We start from the raw sequence: 20,813 nt of genomic DNA on the forward strand, positions 1-20,813 counted from the left end.
TTAGAATGAATCGGTTGCCCATAAAACCCTTTGAATGAGTTTAGTTTGTGGTGTTTTTTGTTTGTATTTATAAACTGAGATGATTCAATTTAAGCAGCAGACAGTTGAAGACATCCCTCCTGTAGATGTGCAGACAGCTGGATGCTCGGTGAGGACTTACTGTATACAAACAAGCGCCACTTTCGTGGTTTACATCAATGGGAAGAGAAAGTAGCTTTGAGTCATACGGTTTCCTCTTTAGGACCAAAGCCTTAATGCCACCAACATGTCGTATATAGCGTAACGGTACCCCCCACTCGCACATACACACACAACTCAATTGGGGCCTTTTCACTGAACAAAAGCAGTACACATCCGTTTGTGCGGGCAGAGTGGAGGCTCTTTTGGTGGCTGCACCTGTCCTTTTTTATGAGCCTCTAATAAGCAGATAACGGTGTCTTCCACTGAGGGAGATACAGACTCCACCTTCTCCTTATTTGACTGAAATTAATTAGATCCTCCTTTTGAGGTCACGGCTGTGCATTAGCCACCATTTAGCCCTTTGAATAGTGCTCTCATTAGTGGGCTGTTAACGTACAGATTTGTTGTTTAATCCTTTCTTAGACACCAAGAGAATTTACAGAGAATAGGAAATGATTCAAATGTTATGATGAACAGTTTCTTTTACATAATTCCAAAGTCCTTTTGACCTGTCACTCATTGAGCAGCTTCTTTCTTCCCACATGAGTCTGAAAGGACGCACAGACCTGCTCTAACTAAGTATGACCCTGTGCACAGTGTCCCATGTGATGTTGCTGCCACCCTGTCCCACACGTGCTCACAGGTGGCTGCACGGTGTCTGTGTGTCGGTGAGTAGCAGCAGTGTTGCCCACGCCTGCGCACTGGTAGAGAAAGTCCTGCTTTGCTATCCATGGTGTGGTGAGTAATTCAGCCATAATCCGCCTTTCTCCTCTCCCCTCTTCTTTCCCCTCTCCTCTCCCCCTCTCCTGTGGTTCCATTCATATTCTAATCACAGCTTTCGCTTCTCCAGCTCTCAGGCACTCCATCAGAGCCCTCCCAGCCTCGGGCTTTGCACTTTTACTTCCCCCCCCCCCCCCCCCCTTTGTGACCGTTCCCTCTTCTGAGAGGCACACCAAAAATAAGGTTGCCACAGTGAAAGAGTGAGTGAAAAACAGGTGAAAATCCACCAACAAAAATCTACACTGGTGCAGTTTTTCCAATGTTTGATTGTGTGCCTGAGAACACGATGGCTCGAATCAAAAAAGTTATCCTAAAGATTGTTAATGGTTGCAGGAGGTGATAAACTCACCAAATGCAACAAGTGTCCATGGGATGTGAAATGTGAATTAAAATGAGAAGGAAAAGCAGTTGTGTAGGCATGTATGTTTATATGGAGCTCTGGGGTGTATAAAAACGTATTAAATGCCATAATGGAAGACGGGGAGGCCACAGTGTTAGGACTGCGTAGATCTAAGCCTCTTTTTTTTTGTTGGGAGGGAGCTTTTCTTATTCAAAACAGCTCCACAAAAGACTTCCAGTGAGCCTTGCCACATCCCCATCTGACTTGGGGCCATTCATCAGCCTTCCAAGCCTATCAATGACATGTCCCCATCAGGGCTCCTATAAAATCAGCCCCTTTCCCATGAAACATCAGCAAACATTTTGACGGGTCTGGCTTTCCCCCCGCTGGATTTCTGGAGTCTCTACCCCCCCTTTCCTCCCTTATTCCCACCTTCCCCCTTCTTCTCCGCCAACACCACCCCTCTCTGGGCGAACCTCAGATCCTCAACATCTCCTGTGACGGGCAGTGGTCACGGAAACACAAGGGTTGAGCCGCTAAGGAGGGGGGAAACGTGCACTAAGCCATTTTCTTGGAGGAGCCAGTGTCGTTGATGGGAAGAGGATGCATTGCGGGCTGCTGGAGGAGCCTGATATGGATTCCACAGGTCAGTCGTCTTATTCCGATCTGCTTTGTCTGGATGTGTTGAGGGAACCAGCAGAAATATTGTGTGAGCTTCTGCTGATGCTCTTCTGGAGGTCTCAAACTCCCAATGCAGTCAGGAACTGTCTGGAGGCTCGGCCGATGATTTTTCTCACGGTTTTCTCACTTGTTTCCTTTGAATTTTAATTTCCTAAATTATTTATGATTGACTGTTTTTGGTCACACACATTTATCAGAAGTGCTGTTATGTTATAAGTGTTTCACTTGTTGCTTAATATATAAGTCACAGAAAGCAGGGAATTGTTATTCGAGCTTTCAGTAGTGGCTCGGTCCAGTGGCTTCTAGTTTTTTACAGTTAAACCAACTTTAATGATCTTCGTTCATCATAATTAACAGTGGAGGGATAAAATAAAAAATGCCCATAGAGGTGGACTTTAAAGTTATCTGTATTTGCTCTTAAGCTTATTTTTAAGTTTTGCTTAAGATTGGAACACTAAAGCAAAAATGAACTTTATTAGTTAAAAATAATCATTGATATATATTTGTATTTTACCGTGTTGACATACCTAGATTATTTGGTTTTCAGAAACAATAATGATTAAGGCCCATGCTGATAAAAGATTAAAAATAAAAACAGTTAAGTTGTTTCAATGTGTTAAAATGTGTTAAGGGGATTTATTGACTTTGGTTAAAGACATTTAAAATAGTTTACATTCTTAAAAATCAGATTTGTAGTGTGCTGGTGCAGTGGAGAGTAGTTTAGCCCAGAATGTGTTAATAAATGAGAGAACGTCCGTTTCACTTGTTGATCAAATTTAATCCAATTATTTAGATCCCATACTTATCTGTCCCTGTGGCAAATGAAGCATAAGATCTGAGCCTCTGTGGAGAATTACCTCCACTTCAGTGGATTCACAGGCTTTTTCTTTAGCCATGAGCAAAGACTGCCGATAATAATGATGATGCATGTCAGTCGGCCACTAGTGAGTCACTAGAGTTACATTTCAAATGCAAAGGCTGTTTTATAATTGTTTAACATGCATTGTGTTTGGCGAGGAAAATGCTGTTAGTCAGTTAGTAATGTGGGATGTGATGATAATAACAAACATTAATTAAAATCAATAAATAGTACATTTCTAATCATAAAATGTCACTACCATGGAGAGAAAACACTTGTTCCCTGTTCAGCGTGCCGTTTTTTATTTTCTGCTGTGCAGTGATGAGACATTTTGACCTCGTCTCGCAGCACATGCTGAACATCGAGCTGTAGATAACCCATCCCTCATGTAAACTTTAAAACTTTTAAATATCTGCGACCTCCTCATGGGCTGCACCAACAGGTCGTCCTGCAAGGAGTCTGTCCTAGCAACAGCTGCTATATTTATGGTTGTCAGCTCACCTGCAGAAAAAATAAGATTTAAAGAAATGTAATGTTTTTATTTTGTTAAAAGTAACATGTTGAGTACTGTATGTGCTGAGTTAACTTCCGAGGTAGTTTAGGCTGCTAATTTGAGGTTACATACAATTGTATTCACCAGATTTAGTGGAAAATATAATACTTTTTAATCTATTTCTCTGTTTAGGACAAATACCCAAGTAATAGTGTCTAATTAGCTTCTTATTATAATACAACAATGAAAACACAATTGCACAATTGCATTAATATAAACAAGAATAATAGTATTAATGTCCAATGCCCTTCCTAATTACACTTGTCAAATAAAGTTCGTAAAACTAATACAACCAGAATTATGGATTTCGACTCTACGTATCAGGCTGTTTCTACATGAAAGCTTTGGTGATTTGCTGCAGCCTGCTCACAGAAAGCACACCAGTTGAGCTATTTCTAAGTAGAAATTAAAACGGGACAATGGCCTCTATTCCACCACACTGCCTCAGTAATGTGCGCAGGCTCTTTTAAGCGAGTGTGTACTCTCGTAGTCTCCTGGGAACAATGCTGGATTCCTGCCGTCCTGGTGAAAACATTTCAAATAGAGCAATGGCCGCACCGCTGCCTATACAATTGATTGTTGTCAGCTCGCCCTGTCACATTACCAACAGTTAAAGTGTCCTGTATAGCTAGTGATTTGCACTGTTTATGTAAATACAGCTTTGGATCTATTATACTGCGGACAAAATGAGTTCACCTCAGGAAGTGAGTTTTTTTAACAGTGTCAGTTTCAACAACATTTTATACAAAGAAATAGAAAAACTGCTATAAACTGTTTGAGCCAAATAAAATTAAAAGGCCCGTCGGCACATATTTAAAAAATCTTATTTGTTTTGACTAGTTTCAAATAAACAGGTCTCCCATCCTGGAAGAGGTACCCCTCCTCTGTTGCTCTCCCCATTTCCCCCATTAACTGTGGGGTTTCTTTGGACGTTTTTCCTTGTCCGATGTCTTATTCGTAATTCATATTCTGTAAGAACTGTAAAGTCCCTGAGACTATTGTAAGATGTGTGATATTGGGGTATATAAATAAACTTTGATTGATTGACAAACATAAAATCGTTGAGTTTACTAAGAGGCGACAATTTGTGCAGCTCTGTGATCTGTGGTGCTTCATGTCTTTTTTAGAGAGTTGGATTGAACGATGCCTCAACGAGAGTGAGAGCAAGCGATACTCCAGTCACACGTCTCTGGGGAACATGTCCAATGATGAACGTAAGCAGGACGAACACTGTTACACTAAAACCACTGACTTCACATCTCATAGCTGCTGTTTATCCATGAATACAATAAGTGTCATTTAATGATCACAGTTTCTATTATTGTGTCCGTTACACACACTTTCAATGGTGCTATATGTGTGACTAATTCACATGAATAACTACGTTTTCATCCCTAAATCCTAAATGTGACGTGTGTTACAGATGAAGAAAAAGAAAACAACAGAGCCTCAAAACCACATTCGACACCGGCTACTCTTGAATGGTAAGTTACTAAAAATATTTGTGTATATGTCCTTCAGTCGGATAAAAAAAAATCCCAATAACAAAGTCTTATCATGATAATATAGGAGATTATTTTATTCTTATCTTTCCAAATGGGGAAGTTTGATGTGTTCTATCATAGAAAGATCTTATGCAAACAGTCTTAATAACAAGAGCAGCTTTGACATGTATCAGATCTTTGTCCTCTGCATGTATGAAATACAAACCCCACACATGCCTGTAGTTCATATCTTTCTGTCTGTTGCACTGCCCCATGACCAGTGACACCATTTACTAATAGTATTCAAAAAGCACATGGTCTAATGAATATTTATGCTGATTTAAGCTGCACTGCAGGGGGCTGAAACCCAGCGTGAGGAACATGAGTTGGGTCAATGTACCTTTTTAAAGAGAAGCATTATAGACATAAATGGTGCTATAATTGGCCTTTATGATAGTTTTACTCCGCATATAGAGACTTTTTTTCTTTTGAGTGAAATTAACTACAGAAAAAATTACATTTTAAAAAGAAAAGCCTCACAATAGATAGATATAACTTTATTTGTCATAACGAAATTACAACAGACTCAAGGTGCCAACACGCAACAACAAGACAATATAAAAACAACAAGACAATATAAAAACAACAAGACACTATAAAAACAATAAATGGGACTTAAAAAAAAGGGAATATGTACATAAATAAATAATAGATAAATTAAATTGCACGATTCCCCTCTTATTGCACGGAAGGTTTATATAACTTAAATATTAGCAGCGTTTAGTGCACATATGGCCCTGGGAAAGAAACTGAATTTGAGTCTGTTTGTCCGGGAAGACATGGTACGGAAGCGCCTACCTCTACATTTGCAACCATACTTGTTAACTGATGATTGCGTTTTCATTGTTAAACCAGAAATAATATATTTGTTCATAGGACGGCTTGACCACTATTTATTTTTGAGTTTGAGAAAGTCACTCAAATTAGGTTTATGTATTTAACAAGATCAATAGAGACTAGCCCTTCATGAATAAACCAGTCTTATGAAATACAAAGAAAAACTGAAAACATAAAAAAAAGTTTCAGAAGACGTAGTAGAAGTAGAAGTCATAACTCTGATAACGACAGGAACGGCTTCTGACAGCTTTTATGTCCAGCAAGTATAAATATTAGATTTATTGAGAACTGAGCAATGAAGTTACACAAGCTCAGACGGCAGAGAAAACATTGAAATCAGCATTGTACTATTCAATGATCTGAAAACAACTTGAGATACTAACAGTAAAGTTTAGACATGTTTTATATTTATTTTAAATGTAAGTAATGATGCAGGTGAGATGGTGGCAGGGTTTAATATTGACTGCATTGAATATAGCAACTGTATGTAGTTTGTTAATGCTCTGAAGATCCAGACTCTGTGTATTCTAGCATTTTTACAAAATGGACGTTACATTTATTAAAACTAACAGGGCCCCTCGTACTATGAACATATTTGATTAATAAGTGAAGGAGTTGTTCCTAACATTTAAAAAACAACATATACGCTCATTGTAAAATATGTCAGCCATGTTATATTTAAAATCACTACAGACCTATTTGCAGTTTTTTTTGCAGCAGAGATTTTCTTCTCACTGCGTTATCTGCCGTTTGAATTGAGTAAAAATGCAGATGATGTGTTAGGGGCTGTCTTTACTAATGCAAACTGTAGAAAAGATTTAAAAACCATAAATGATAAAAAAAATCCATCTAATCTTTTACCAAATCTGCCACAGAACAAGTGACATGTTTAAAGGAGGGAAATACACATCAGAAATCACAGCAATGATACTGGTGTTCCTCAAGGCTCATATTTGGGTCAATCCCTATTTGATTTATTCTCATTTTGTTGTTCCTTGCAAGGAGTTACACAGACAATGTGATTAAATATGTTTGCAATGATCCTTATTTATGGCTAGTTGACAACCCTGTCAGCAATTGTTTGTAGCAGGAAACACAGCACACATTCAGATGTTTTATTGAGGCTTTAAAACTGCATTGAGTTTTTACTTTGTTAGGGAAATACTCCAAATACAACTTCCACAGTCACAGATCTGACTATCTGATGCATTATCAAGTGCTTTACAGTACAAAATAAAAATTACAATTTGAACAAAAATCCAAACATTGTAGATGGAGCACAATTAATAAAAACATTTAAAACAACAAAAATAAAACATTTTTGTGCATTTTAAAACTTTGGAACTGTAAATCAGGTGTTTCTTTCCGTCATATAAATTACTCTTAGCAAGTAGAAACAGTCATGAAATAAACTAAAACCAATCACTGCATCCATTTATTTAGCTGACGTTAATTTAATCTGGCTTTTTAAACATTTACACAGTGAAGTACTGCTTGTTTGTTGTGTACTGAACATCCTAATTATGATCCACAGGCTAGAAGAGAACTATGAGATAGCTGAAGGTGTGTGTATCCCCAGAAGTGCCCTCTACATGCACTACCTAGACTTCAGTGAGAAGCAAGACACGCAGCCTGTGAACGCAGCCAGCTTCGGAAAGGTACGATTTAAACAGAGATGAACTAAAGATGAATGTCTGGCAATCCTTCCCTTTGTCCATCCAGTTTAACTCGTGATCATTTTTAAAATGTCTGGATAACACATGAAACTACATCTCTAGTTTTTCTTGTGTTTTAGTGTACATATATATTTATGTGTTACACACTGTGAATTAAAAGTAATCAGAGCAAAATGACTCAGAATTAAAAATAAATCTTTATTGGATGTTTTACAAAAGCAATAATCTCATGCGCTAAATCAGCCGTGAGCATCAGTGTGACCATTGCATGCCTGGCTTGGTTCTGTGCAGCTCTCTGGCTGCTGTTGAAGTAATATCCACTGCAGCTCAGTGTGACGCGAGCAAAGCTCTGCGCTCGCTCACTGAACACATAATCTCGAGCCAAAGGAGATGTGCTTTGGTCTGTTCCCACAACCCCAAGAAGTTCCTCAGCCTTGCTACCCCCAGCCATCCCGGTACCCTGGACTCAGGCCCCAACCCCCAACCCGGCCCACCCCCACCCCTCCGCAGCTCCTGTCGGAAGATATTGAAAAAGAGAAGGGGCCTGGATTAATGTGTAATTAAAGGAAATTTGGAAGGGTGAGATGTTGCGGAATGTTAGATCAGTGGCTGGAGCAGTGTGGGGTGTCCTTTAGGAAGGCTTCATTGATTCAGGACAAAAAAACGAGAGAGGGCCCGGACTGCCTCCCTGTCTGCTCATTTATCAAGCGGGGCCTGACAGAAACTTCACAGCTTGGCCTCTTTTTTCATCCCACACAATGGAGAGCTACACTGTTTGCTAAAGTTTCTGCACCATGAGTTGGACCAAGGAGCCAATCTCTTTGGACAAAAAGAGAGGAAAGGAAGAAGGAGGGAGTGGAGAAGAGAAAGAGAGTGAGAAGGAGAGAGGACGGGTGGGTGGACAGATGAGGGGAGACTGTTGATATAGGGAAAAAGTAATACCCCTGGATGTCATAAATGGATGGCTCTCAAAGCTTGTGTTCTCCTCTCAGACCTCCCTGTGGATACAGTGCTGAGACTTTGATGTTGTGCAAACTTTATCAGGCAAAAATACACTCAGAAATTTACATTTTATAAAGATCTTATAGTATGGCTCCTTTTATCACTTGTATCCATATTTATATTATAATAGTATAATTATTTTTCTTTACTTTCATGAATTACTTGGAATGAATTTGATGTAACCTCTCACTCTTTAGTTAAAGCACACTGACTAACGTTTTCTCTCCTACACCGAACAGATCATAAGGCAACAGTTTCCAGCATTAACTACCCGAAGACTGGGGACAAGAGGGCAGTCTAAGTAAGTTGGTCTTTTTATTTAACAAACTGAGAACATATTTCTCACTTATTATCAGACCCTCTCCCCAAAAACTGAGAACAATTTCAATCAAACATGGAAATGCAGCAACAGAACATATGAAATAAATATTAACAGTTTAACACAAACAAGTTGTCAAGCCTTAGATTGAAGTATGACACAGGATAACAACACGAACAAATAATGTTGTAATATATTTGTACAGAATATCTACACTTTCTTAACCAGAGTCAAAGCATTCACCACATGTAATGTTGGTTAAGATCTGAAGTTGTTTTTAATAAGATCATTTTGTTCTTTTGAAATATATAGAGAGAAATCAGAGAGCAAGATCAAATCCTATGAAACTAACCTTTTCAACAAATGTATAAAGCATTCTAACAAATGTATTAGTTGGATATAAATGTGGTAAATGCCTGTATGCTGCTCATGCTCTTTCTGCATGTCATGTATTTATTTTTGCTATGTATATAAATGTCATGTTCTTGTATGTTGTATGTGAGGGCACTGCGGATGGAAATTAGCTTAAAGCTAAAATCCGGCTCATTTACGCTTGTAAGCATTGTTTTGTTTTAAAGTGTTCATGATTTGCACTGTCCCGGTTCGAATAAAAACAATTAAATGAAATACATTTATTTCTAAAAGGTGTTTTTTTCCTTTTCATTGCTTTTTTTAGCCCAGTTTTCTAAAGCTGCAGTTTGAAGTGTTTGTACTTAGAAGATGTTATTCAAGCGTTCCCCCTCTGCTCTCCTCAGATACCACTACTACGGCATAGCGGTGAAGGAGTCCTCTCAGTATTACGATGTGATGTACTCCAAAAAGGGAGCTGCGTGGGTGAACGAGACGGGGAAGAAAGAGGTCACAAAGCAGACAGTGGCGTATTCACCGCGCTCCAAACTGGGGACACTCCTGCCAGAGTTTCCAAATGTCAAAGACCTAAATTTGCCCGCCAACCTGTCAGAAGAGAGGGTAAACAGGAGTTTTAAAAGTCCATCCTTACAGCAACCCCCCTTCTCCCCAACTCTCCCTGCCATCTCACCATCTCTGCGCCCCCTCTGGCTCCAGCCTTTTATCTGCCGGGACCTTCACAGGGTTTGCATTTAGAGAAGGACCTTGAGGATTTATATGCTGGCTCCTCACTAACTCTTAATCTTTGGGGGAGATAATAAGATCTAGCAATGAACAAAGGATAGGCACTAGCTGTCCGGCTTTTAAAGAGGGGCCATGATTTTAAATGGTTTGTGTTTTGCTGATCTCTAAAGCTTGTTTTATATTACTCAGCTCCAGCCTAGACCTGTAACATGTATTTATTGGTTCTCATGCTTTGTACAAGATTTATTTTCTTGTTTTTCTACTGCTCTTTTTACTTTCCCCAAACAGATAAAAGCTGTTAAGTGTGTGATGCAATTAGATTAAACCTGCGTTGTTACCCACAGGTGTCAACCTTCATCATGATGTACAGAACGCACTGTCAGAGGATACTGGACACTGTTATTAGAGCCAACTTCGATGAGGCAAGTTACTCCCCTTTTTAAACCATTTCAACAAACGGTTTGATTCTATTTTATAAATTCCAATAAATGTTAATGTTAAAAGAAGACTTTATATCCTGTAGTATTGAATATCATGTTGTGCGTGTTACTTTCAGGTCCAAAGCTTCTTGCTGCACTTCTGGCAGGGCATGCCCCCCCACATGCTCCCTGTCCTCGGCTCCAACACTGTGGTGAACATAGTCGGTGTTTGTGACTCCATCCTCTACAAGGCCATCTCTGGGGTGCTGATGCCCACCGTCCTGCAAGCACTGCCTGATAGGTGAGCACCTGTTGAGAAACCTTCAAATGTGTTACATTTTCTGTTACTAAAACTGGATAGGATGTATGGATGTCTTTTACTGCTCTGACTTCATAGCATTTATAGACATTTGTTTTGCAGTCTGAACTCAAGCTGCTGCGTTAACGTAATGCCATGGTTAAGATTCAGTTTGGTAATTTAAGCTGTTTACCAAACATTAGGCTGCCTAGCAGTTTTTCCTTCATAACAATAATACAATTTACTTCCAAGGCTCACTTCTTGCTGTACTATACCTTTTACTATGTAATACTGTTAAATAAGCAGCATAATATATGATGTGTACCATTGTGTAAAACACAGTGTTCATTGCAGTTACATAGCATGTCTTTCTCATGGTCTGCATGAATACCAGTCGGGTTCACTTAAAAAAAGTTAAAGGGTTTGCTGTGGTCTGATTCTTTGAGTATTTTTGAATACGTAGCTTATTGAAAATGTAATTGTTACTGCTGAAATGATGAGTTAAAACCTCAGTTTGACAAAACGTATTAATTGTCAAAAAGAAATTCAGGCATAATCAACATAAATGACCTGGACTCCTAAATCGAGCATCTGTTGTTTTTCTCTATCACATGTGAAATTAAACTAAATATCATTGTTTTGTGGAAAAGTCCTCATCTTTTTTATTTTTAGTATTTTTTGATATTTTATCAAATATTATATATATTTATATAAATATATATATATATGTATATAAATATTGACAGACTTGATACAGGGGATAAATGGCCATTATTAATATTCTTTATGGTTTGAATAATGTTTCTGTTTTCTCTCATCCACACAGTTTGACTCAGGTTATTCGAAAATTTGCCAAACAACTTGATGAGTGGCTCAAAATAGCACTTCACGAACTTCCTGAAAACCTGAGGAATATCAAATTTGAATGTAACTCTAACATCACATCTCAACATAATGTACTTCTTAAGAATGTTATTTTAAAACAGAAATGTTGATAACAATACTAACCATGTTTTTCTTGTTTTCAGTATCAAGGAGATTTTCCCAGATTCTAAAGCGGCAAACATCATTAAACCATCTCTGTCAGGTACATATCTTGTTCTGAATGTTTTTTAATAAAATCCATATGAACAAACAGAGCTGATAAGGGATATGGGTATGCTCGTGTTGGTAATATTGTCGATTTATCTGTCCCCAGGCATCTCGGACTGTGATAAACAGTGCCGACATTACCTTTCAAATGCTGGAGGACTGGAGGAATGTGGACTTGAACAGCATCACTAAGCAGACACTTTACACCATGGAGGACTCACAAGATGATCACAGGCAGCTTATTATCCACTGTAAGTCCACACTTTAAACTGACTCTAACACACCCAGCCAGAATTACACTCTACTTCCACGCAGTGTGACACACGGAGAGACAATCCTTCCCACGACCGGCGGAGTCAAAGCATTAATGATGGAGAGCAAAAGGTTAGACAAGTTTGCTCTCCCCTGAAACACCCTGCGGAGCATCTCCAATTCACTCCGGCATCACTCCTCTGAATCTGTCCTGATGGGGTCAGAGGTCAAAGATCATGGAAGTTGGGAGTTTTTTAGTTTTAGAGTGACGTAAAACACCATTTAACCTGAGGATCTCTCTGCTGTCTCAGTGTATCAGGAGTTTGACCGTCTGTTGGAGGAGCAGTCTCCCATCGAGGCGTACATCGAGTGGCTGGACTCCATGGTGGACCGCTGTGTCGTCAAGGTCAGACAGCAAATACTTTTTTTTCACTCATTTTGATAAAAATTGGGGTTAAAACCTCGTCTGACTCAGCATTACCTTATATACATTTTGTAAAAGTTTCACGAATAAAGTTAATATATTTTCAATGTTTGATACTAAGAAGTGATTTTAGCTAAATGATTCAAGTGTTTGCGCAGCAGAAGTCAGATTATTCTGCCCTTAAAAAGACACCTGTGGCTGAAAGACACTCGTCTCTGCGTGTCTTTCTTACACAGAGGCACTTACGCTGCAATCCTCCCAGTTAATGATGTCTTCAAGCTTCCCATTTGCGTCCATTATGTGCCAGATATGGGCTTGTAAAATCTGGTCGCCCTGGCAACGTCTTGGACTGCCCAGACAATAGTTCAATAGGAAGGCGTGTCCCCGGGGGCAAATTAAATAGTTGACTTGTTGACATGTTTTTCGTTCCTGAGGGTTAAGCCCCAATGCGGACCCAGGGGTTAATTCTACCCCGGCTTCCCAACCCTTCCCCCTCCTTTCTCATGGAAATGTCCTCTCTCTCTAGGTGGCAGCGAAGAGGCCCGGGTGCCTGAAGAAGGTGGCCCAACAGTTCCTGCTCATGTGGTCGTGCTTTGGTACCAGAGTCATCCGGGATATGACCCTCCACAGCGCGCCCAGCTTTGGTGAGCAGCTAATGCTATGTTTTTAGCCTTTAATGCATCAGGTTGCAAACAATACACACACTTATAACATACCAAAGATCTCAGTGGTAAGCAACAACATAACTTCTTAAATTGCAAATAAAGAGTTTCTTCATCTATAACAGGCTCTATGAATAAAACCGTCCACTATTAAGGCTTGTTGTATCCCTTAAATCAAAATGATATAGTTGAATCCTGCTTTTCTTATGGCAGAATTTTGTATTTTTTTTTCACGAGGCAACACTTTTGTAATTTAGATTATGCGTAACATTAATGGACCAACCTTCCTATTACATAACTGTATATGATTATTTTTTTGCTGAGCATCAATACTAAATTATATTATATTAAAAATTGAATATCGCTTATCCAGGGATTTTATACCTTTTATACATCCCAGCTAAAGATCTTTTTGGTAAACTGCAACACCGAAACGTTGTAAAAAGCAGTGTTGAACTATAAACGTGGGCACATTTACTATTTCCAGGGTTCAGTAGCAACAAATAAACATTTCTTAATTCTTTTTTAAATTGTATTGTTCTCAGTTCTCAAATAAGGAAAGAGGAGAAAAAAATAAAATGGCTGCTCTAATAGCTTGTTGGATTGTATTAAGAGAAGAGTAGTAAAATAAAAATAAAATGGCGTGTCTTTCCTCTGCGTGGCCCTGTCTGTGAATATCAAAGACACAGCTGGTTGCAGTGTTTTGATAAAGCAGGTCTCTGTGCACAAACAGCTAATTAACAAAAGGCGCCACTCCCCTCTCGCGATGTGGTTGCCTGTCTTTTCCATTTTATGACCGGTCAGTGTTACACCCCTCTCCCTTGAATAGCCACAAGTTTTTATTATGCGCACGGCAGCGGCAGGGACCCACACAATGACACAATTGTGACACTTCCCTCACATGCCACAGTCTCCTCTTCCGTGTGACCCCGGGGTCAGCTGACATATTTCTGGCACTGACTCGGTACACGGAAACAAGCGTACGCGCTTCTTTTTAATAACAGCCGCCCTCATGTCACTCTGCAGGATGTGGTGTCATTGGTCAGATGCTTTTAGAATCGCTTTAGTTGTAACAGCCGTCATCATTTATGACCATAATAAAGATGCAAGGATTAGTCGATTAATGGCAAATGTAGTTACGAAGATTTTTGGTTTTATTTGATGTCCTCCTTTTTAAGACATCACCTTGGACTTTCAGAGTCTAGGACAGACTTTTTTTTACTTATTTCTGCCATTCAATAGACCAACATGTAATAGATAAGGGAACATCCTTTGTCACACTGTGTGTTTTTTACAAACAATAACTTCTAAAACAAGTGTGAGTCGTCTTCCTTCTGTATATAACTGGTCCTGTCTTCTGTACGCAGGGTCCTTCCACCTGATCCATCTCATGTTTGATGATTATGTGCTCTACCTGCTGGAATCCCTGCACTGCCAGGAGAGAGCCATCGAGCTCATGAGGGCCATGAAGGCAGAGGGCAGCACAGGTGAGATAATTAATGACAGTATAACTGCAAAAATGCCTTGCAGGGTAGTAGAATAAGAGGATTGTATCACTGAAAAGGTCCTAGTATGATGCGCTGTTATTTGTTGAAATCGTTGGCATGCTTTTTTCACTTAGAATTGTGTAGATTTACTTCTACTTGTTGTGGGGACTTTATTCAGTTTGTCACTTTATTTTGTACACACAGTTCATATGCTTTGCCCCCATATGTGGGTTTTACTTGTACACATTCAGCTACCACTCACAAAGAGTTTAACCTTTCAAAGTAATAATTATTGTACATCAGACTTGTATTTGGCTCAAACAAACTGTACTAAAAACAGCTGTCAACTCTTAAATATTTAGAGAGAAAAAAGATGAGGATAAAATAAAGACAATTTAAGAATATAAATGTTGTTGCCCAGGAAATAAAGGAGTAGCTGAGAAAGCACAAGTGGTGGGATTTTAGGGCATTTTGAGTGATGAAAGAGTAACTTCATATTTTTTTATTTGATAAGACTGTCTAATAGTCTGTCCTCTCTTGACACCTTCAGCAGAGAGAGAGGAGGAATTCCCGGTGAAAGAACCCACCCCCACCTCCCCCTCTCCAGGATCCTTCTCTCCCGCTCGCTCGGTGCACTCAGTGGGCGTTTCCTCGGACAGCTCCCCCACTGCAGCCGTGTCCCCGGAGTTCAGCGGGGTCCCCACCACCACAGGTGAGACCCTCCTCTCAGTCACACACAGACATGCTCTCACCGCACATAGCTTCTTGGAGCCAACACATTTTCTTTGTGTCCGTATATGTGTCTACCAGGCGCTGTTCAGTCATATACCTGGTCCCTTACATACACAGTGACAACAGCCGGCGGCTCCACTCCTGAGGCCGGACAGCAGCTGTCCTGCATGAGGAACAGCGCTCCAGTCCCCCCCCCATCCTCCACCCACCGCCTGCCAGTGTACAGAGAGGAGCATGGGTAATTATTATGATTTAAGCATTAAATTATTTGTATATGTTGGAGAATTTCTTTAATGGGTTTTAACTTTCTTACCTCATTTCAGGTATACTGGTAGCTACAACTATGGAAGCTACGCCAACCAGCACCCTCACTCCATCCAGAGCCAGTATCCCAGTCTGGCCCATGATCCAGCGATCCCACCCCCCCTCCACTACTCCGCCTACCACCGCTCTTCTGCACAGGTCAGTACCAGGTACCTTCATTACAATGAACATAAAGCATACATTAAAACAAGAGTCCTTATTCCAATATTATACATGATTAATAGTACTGAAATATTATCAGCAAAATTGACTCAAACATTCAAAGGTAAAACAATTGATAGATTATATATCCTAACGAAAAGGTTGGCATTCAGTAGTTTGTACAACACACTGATACAAATAGGGCCTAAAGAGTAAAAACAAAACAATAGGACAAAATCAAGACAGTCAGAATGCTGTCAATATTAGTGTCTGTGGTGCTAGAAATATCACAAATGTAACATAATTAAGAACTAATTACATAGTACAGTGCAGGAATAATGATTCAAATGGATAATATAAAATACAAATTAAATTACAGTTTATAACCGGATACAAATGTGGTTTGTGCAAAGCCTAACTTCACAAGTAACTGACCAACAGTTCAGCAGCATACTTAAGATTGTGTTTAAAATATGAAACTGCAACATAGTAACCGTAGTTAACTGTGGTTGAGAAAACGTTCAATCTTTATCTCTGAAATGTCATGGAGTAGAAGTATAAAGTTGCATTTAATGGGATTACTTAAATTAAATAGGTGTTACCTACATTTTAACTGGTGATTTCTCACTGGCGAGATTAGCACCTTGTTTAAATTGCAGATAAGGATGATGTCCATAGAGAGAGATGAAAATGAGTGTGACATTACTCAATCAAATCAAGTTTTATTTATATAGCACATTTATAAACGATTTTTGGTCGAGCCAAAGTGCTGTACATAAAATAAAAATAGCTTACAGTAAAGACACTTTACAGCAAATACAACAACACAGATTGTTCAGAATATCAGTATGAGAAAAACAACATCCTCTATCCTTAGAAGAGATAACATAAAACAAATGTTTCTGATGTTTGCAAAAATATCTGTGAATACGAGCGTGTGTCAACTAATTGTTACTAATAGTTAAACTGAATGAGTCTACACTGCAGAGCAGTTTGCAATTGTGCTATGTTTGTTAATTATGATAAGATCAAATTGGAAGAAGAAGATAGCATATGTGCAAAAATGTGCCCATTTGTTAGTATACAACATTTACATAAATATGTCAATATTAGAGAATTTGTGTGGAGGCTATGCTTTGAAGTCAGATGAAGACTGAAGATTTAAACAGGAGGAGGTGAGATGAGATTAAGACGCTGATTTTACAGCTCGTGTAGCGCCTGGAGTGAGTTTACTCTTTTGATGGTAATTTCCCGTGGAGGGCCCTCCAGCTGACATCAGCTGGGCCTCAGCGGTCGCAGTGTGTCTAACAGTCCAGAATCAGCCTCTCTACACAGCGGAAGCAGACAGAGAAATGTGGCTTGGCCGGGCCAAGAGGGGCCCTGCTCTGTTACTCCTCTTTCCACTTCTCAATAGTCTCTTCATCTGTTTGAGCCAGTAGCCACAGAGCAGAGCAAGGGGGCGTTTATTAAAATATTGTTATTCAATGGTCTCTTTTCTGCTTGTGAACAAGAGGCAGCTGAGCCGTCTGTTCTGCTCTCTGACCTGCACTGACTGTCTTTTTCCATGCCATGATCCCTCATAATGGAATCAACTGTCGTGTTTATATTTAGTGAGAAAAGGAAAAGGGTGCTACTTCCACTTTTTTTTTTTAAGCCTGTCTGAGCTTAAATCGGGCACAATGCCTGTGCTTTGTCTGTGTGAGAGGTTGGGGATGGAGCTGAGATGGAAACAAAACCTTGTCGGATCCCCATCTGTTCAAAATATTGTTGTCATCTGGCAGATTTAGTCGGAGCTGTTTGGCATCAGTCACCAAAGGCAACAAAAATAACACCGGAAAACCACTCTTTCAGCGGAGCTAGAGTCTAATTTTCTCAAGTGGCTTAATTTTCTATTTCGACACTGGTACAACTTGTGAAGCAATTTCCCCTGACAGGAAATTACCATCAGCAGGGTCAGTTCACACCCAACGCTACAGAGCGAACAAAGCGTCCTATAAGATATTGGCTGGACTAAAGCTACCTTTGAGGACACTGCGGTCATGTCCTCTGTACGTGCTCTGGGAATATTTTGGTTTCAGCAAGTCAGAACTGCATGTTGAAGTTTGACTACTTTTATCCCAATTAATAAAGTAAAGGATCCCGTATTTCTACACTTGTTTATTCTTGGCAGCATTTTGAAATTCATTAAAGGAATAGTTGATATTTTGGGAAAGGCACTTTTTTGCCAACTTTTGATTGATTGAAGATTGATACCAATCTCATATCTGTTTATAGGGCTACATCCACCAGCTGATTATATTAGTTTAGCATAAAGACTGGCTTGTTGAATTGCCTTGTGTTGATACGTGCTCTATAAATAAACTTGCCATGCCTTGCCTTGGAGACTCGTGGACACAGCTAGTCGAGCTTAATTCAAAGGGTACAAAGTTTGCTTTATTAGTTAGCTCACTAACTAATATTAACTACTAACATACTGACACGTTGCATCTTATATCGTCTGTACGATGTAACATCCCTGAGAGAAAACCAGAACAAAAATGTGACCTTTCCTGATCAGTTGTTGCTCAGAGTTGTTGCTGTTCAGGTCCAGATTTGTTTGTATAATGAAATTGGCTGCCAAATCTGAACGTCTTAATAATCAATTACTTGATTAATTGATTATTCAAATCACTGATAATGAGTCTTATACAATATTCTGAAATCGGATACACGATTAATCTTTTGAGTTACTTTCCAAGCACAGCATTTATTGCTTTTCTTCGTCACTGCATATGCTAGGCTTCTCACAACCCTTAATGCCACTGCACCAGCATAACTTATTTCCTCTTCTCCTCCACAGTACCAGCTCAACGGCCAGATGGCTCGGATGGAGCCTTGCTTGATGGGCAGCACTCCTCGGTTGCACCCGGCACCTGTCGCCCCCCGGTGGCCAGATGTGTCGCCAGCTAACAGCTGTTACACCAGCCCACCTATGCATTCATCGCGCTATGCTGCCTCTGGTGACATGTACTCTCCCCTGGGCCCACGCAGGAACTCAGAGTACGAACACTCGCAGCATTTTCCCGGCTTTGCCTACATAAACGGGGAGGCCACCACAGGCTGGGCGAAATAAACTCAATCACTGCTGTGGACAGCCGTGAGCAACTCCAGGCCTTCCAAACTGGTGGATGCAAAGACTCTGAACACTTCCGATCAAGTACATCACAATAGGAGGACTAGAGAATGGAAAGTACCGATGCAAGGTATAAGGAATCATGGTATGGACGAACTGACAATTTGAAATGACTGATGATTGTGGTGTAACTTGTGCCGAGGTTTAATGACATTTCTTCAACACTTTTGCTCACTGCTGGAGGAAAATAATCATGTATGTTGAACCTGCAGCAAAATCATTTCACATGTGCAATGCTGCTGCCAAGCTGTGCCTTTTGTTTTAAGGAATGTACACCTCTGTTTCCCTCGTCATCAACAAAATATCCCATCAACACTCAGTCAGTTTGTCAATGACTGACGGATCAGTGTGCCGTAAGCTGTGTATCCTCAGTAAACCGCTGCCTCCTCCCGTTGCTCAGCTATGTGCAGCATCCTGTCGTGGGCTCGCTGCAGCAAGTTGGTTTGCTGCAGGATGGATGATCTGCACTGCCTTAACGTTACCAGTTTATACAGCGGCACAAATCCAAGCATAACAAATCATAGGACCGATATAAACTCCTTGATCAGAGTGTTAAGGTGTCTCCATCTTGGATAGTTTTTTTTTAATGATTGAATGCTGTGACTCAAAAACAACTGTGTGAGTGTATTCTGTCGCAAGCTTTTTTGCTGTTTTTCCGTGACAATATAAATATATATATATATATATATAGTATGTATTTTCTGTAACTTTGTAACATGGTGTATCCTTTATTTTCTATGTTACAATTGGTACTTTGTTCTCTGTTTTGTATGGTTAGTGAAAGATGCACTAACCTAGGTTTGTGTGTTTTATGATGCACTCAAAGCTACTGAGGACCTATTACCCTATGGGTATTTATAAAAATGGAAATTATCAAAGTGTACAGTAACATAAAGTCTAGTCACTTTTCTGTAAATAAAAGCACTGGAAACCGTCTGTGGTGACGATTTAAAATCTTTGTCAAATGTGTCTTTGTCCAAACGTTTTCTTTGTTCTTTTATAATCATGCACGAAAATGTCCAAATGTTAACAAAATTAAATGAAACACAATATTGTATCGGGTTAATAACCAAAATGAACGTCAGCACTAGAGTTAAGTCTTTGTTCTTTGATTTATTATATAATTGTATTTTAATGTTTGACTATAAAACAGCTTTAAATGAATTTTATTGATTTGTTATTTAAAATGTTACTTTAATTTACTAAATATGACATCTTTACTTCTAATGATGGAAAGGTCTATTTCACAATGCGTCTCTCCACTTTCAGCTTCCATCAAATTTCCAGTTCACACTTTGTTGTTGGAGAAAGAAAAACATGTTCTGAAGTCGTCTGAGCTGATTGTTGCTTCTCTCCTCATGCAGTGACAACACGGTGGGGGGCTGGGCCCGTAGAACAAGGGCCACACTGCAGAAAGAATTACATTTCTATAGGGAGAATTTCCTGCTGTGCTGGGGTCATTGCACCTCAGTCCCGTAACCTTTGACCTCTGACCCCTGCCGAAATTTGTATTTATTGGTACATAGATCCTCTGTGTTATGGCTCTCCAAAATCCTTTGGGATTCACAACCGAGCAGATAAACCTGTTAATGCATAAAAAATGGCACCCCATCATTGTGGTATAATCAGCTAAGCTCAGTTTCAATATCCACGTGTTGAAGATTTCAGAGGGAGATTTAATGTTCTCGGTGTGTTTGCAAGAGGACGTCCCTGTCAGCTGTGAGAAACATGTCCTGCATGACCAGTAGCTCTCATCTTTTATGTGCTTTAAAATAAATCTATAACTCATATATTGAAGAGTATTTCTTAATATAAAATGAAAATATTGAAAATGTAAGATGACAGACAAGTATAATTTCAACTTTCACACTGGGTTAGTGGTTAAACACTCAATATATATCTGTAAAATGAGTGATGGTGTCAGTGGATTCATAAATACACCTGAAT

The 20,813-nt window shown here is 39.5% G+C and overlaps 1 protein-coding gene across 3 annotated transcripts; it reads left to right on the plus strand.

Moving 5' to 3' along the window:
• The first annotated feature begins 1,675 nt into the window (after positions 1–1,675).
• On the plus strand, positions 1,676–19,820 carry rfx4 (regulatory factor X, 4). Of its 3 annotated transcripts, none has more exons than XM_034084366.1 (18): positions 1,676–1,946; positions 4,521–4,607; positions 4,817–4,877; positions 7,309–7,432; positions 8,692–8,753; positions 9,527–9,740; positions 10,208–10,285; positions 10,420–10,583; positions 11,407–11,507; positions 11,609–11,667; positions 11,779–11,923; positions 12,236–12,330; positions 12,875–12,992; positions 14,378–14,497; positions 15,048–15,209; positions 15,308–15,467; positions 15,553–15,691; positions 18,534–19,820. In XM_034084366.1, exons 1-18 carry the CDS (start codon positions 1,904–1,906, stop codon positions 18,804–18,806), a joined length of 2,205 nt encoding a protein of 734 aa, XP_033940257.1. In that variant the 5' UTR covers positions 1,676–1,903; the 3' UTR covers positions 18,807–19,820. The 3 variants fall into 3 exon arrangements, with proteins under 3 accessions (XP_033940257.1, XP_033940259.1, XP_033940258.1); XM_034084368.1 differs by having other exon boundaries at positions 15,347–15,467; XM_034084367.1 differs by having other exon boundaries at positions 15,051–15,209.
• Positions 19,821–20,813: the final 993 nt, after the last annotated feature.

Source organism: Pseudochaenichthys georgianus, chromosome 6 (genome assembly GCF_902827115.2).
Source record: "Pseudochaenichthys georgianus chromosome 6, fPseGeo1.2, whole genome shotgun sequence".
NCBI classification, from domain to species: Eukaryota; Metazoa; Chordata; class Actinopteri; order Perciformes; family Channichthyidae; genus Pseudochaenichthys; species Pseudochaenichthys georgianus.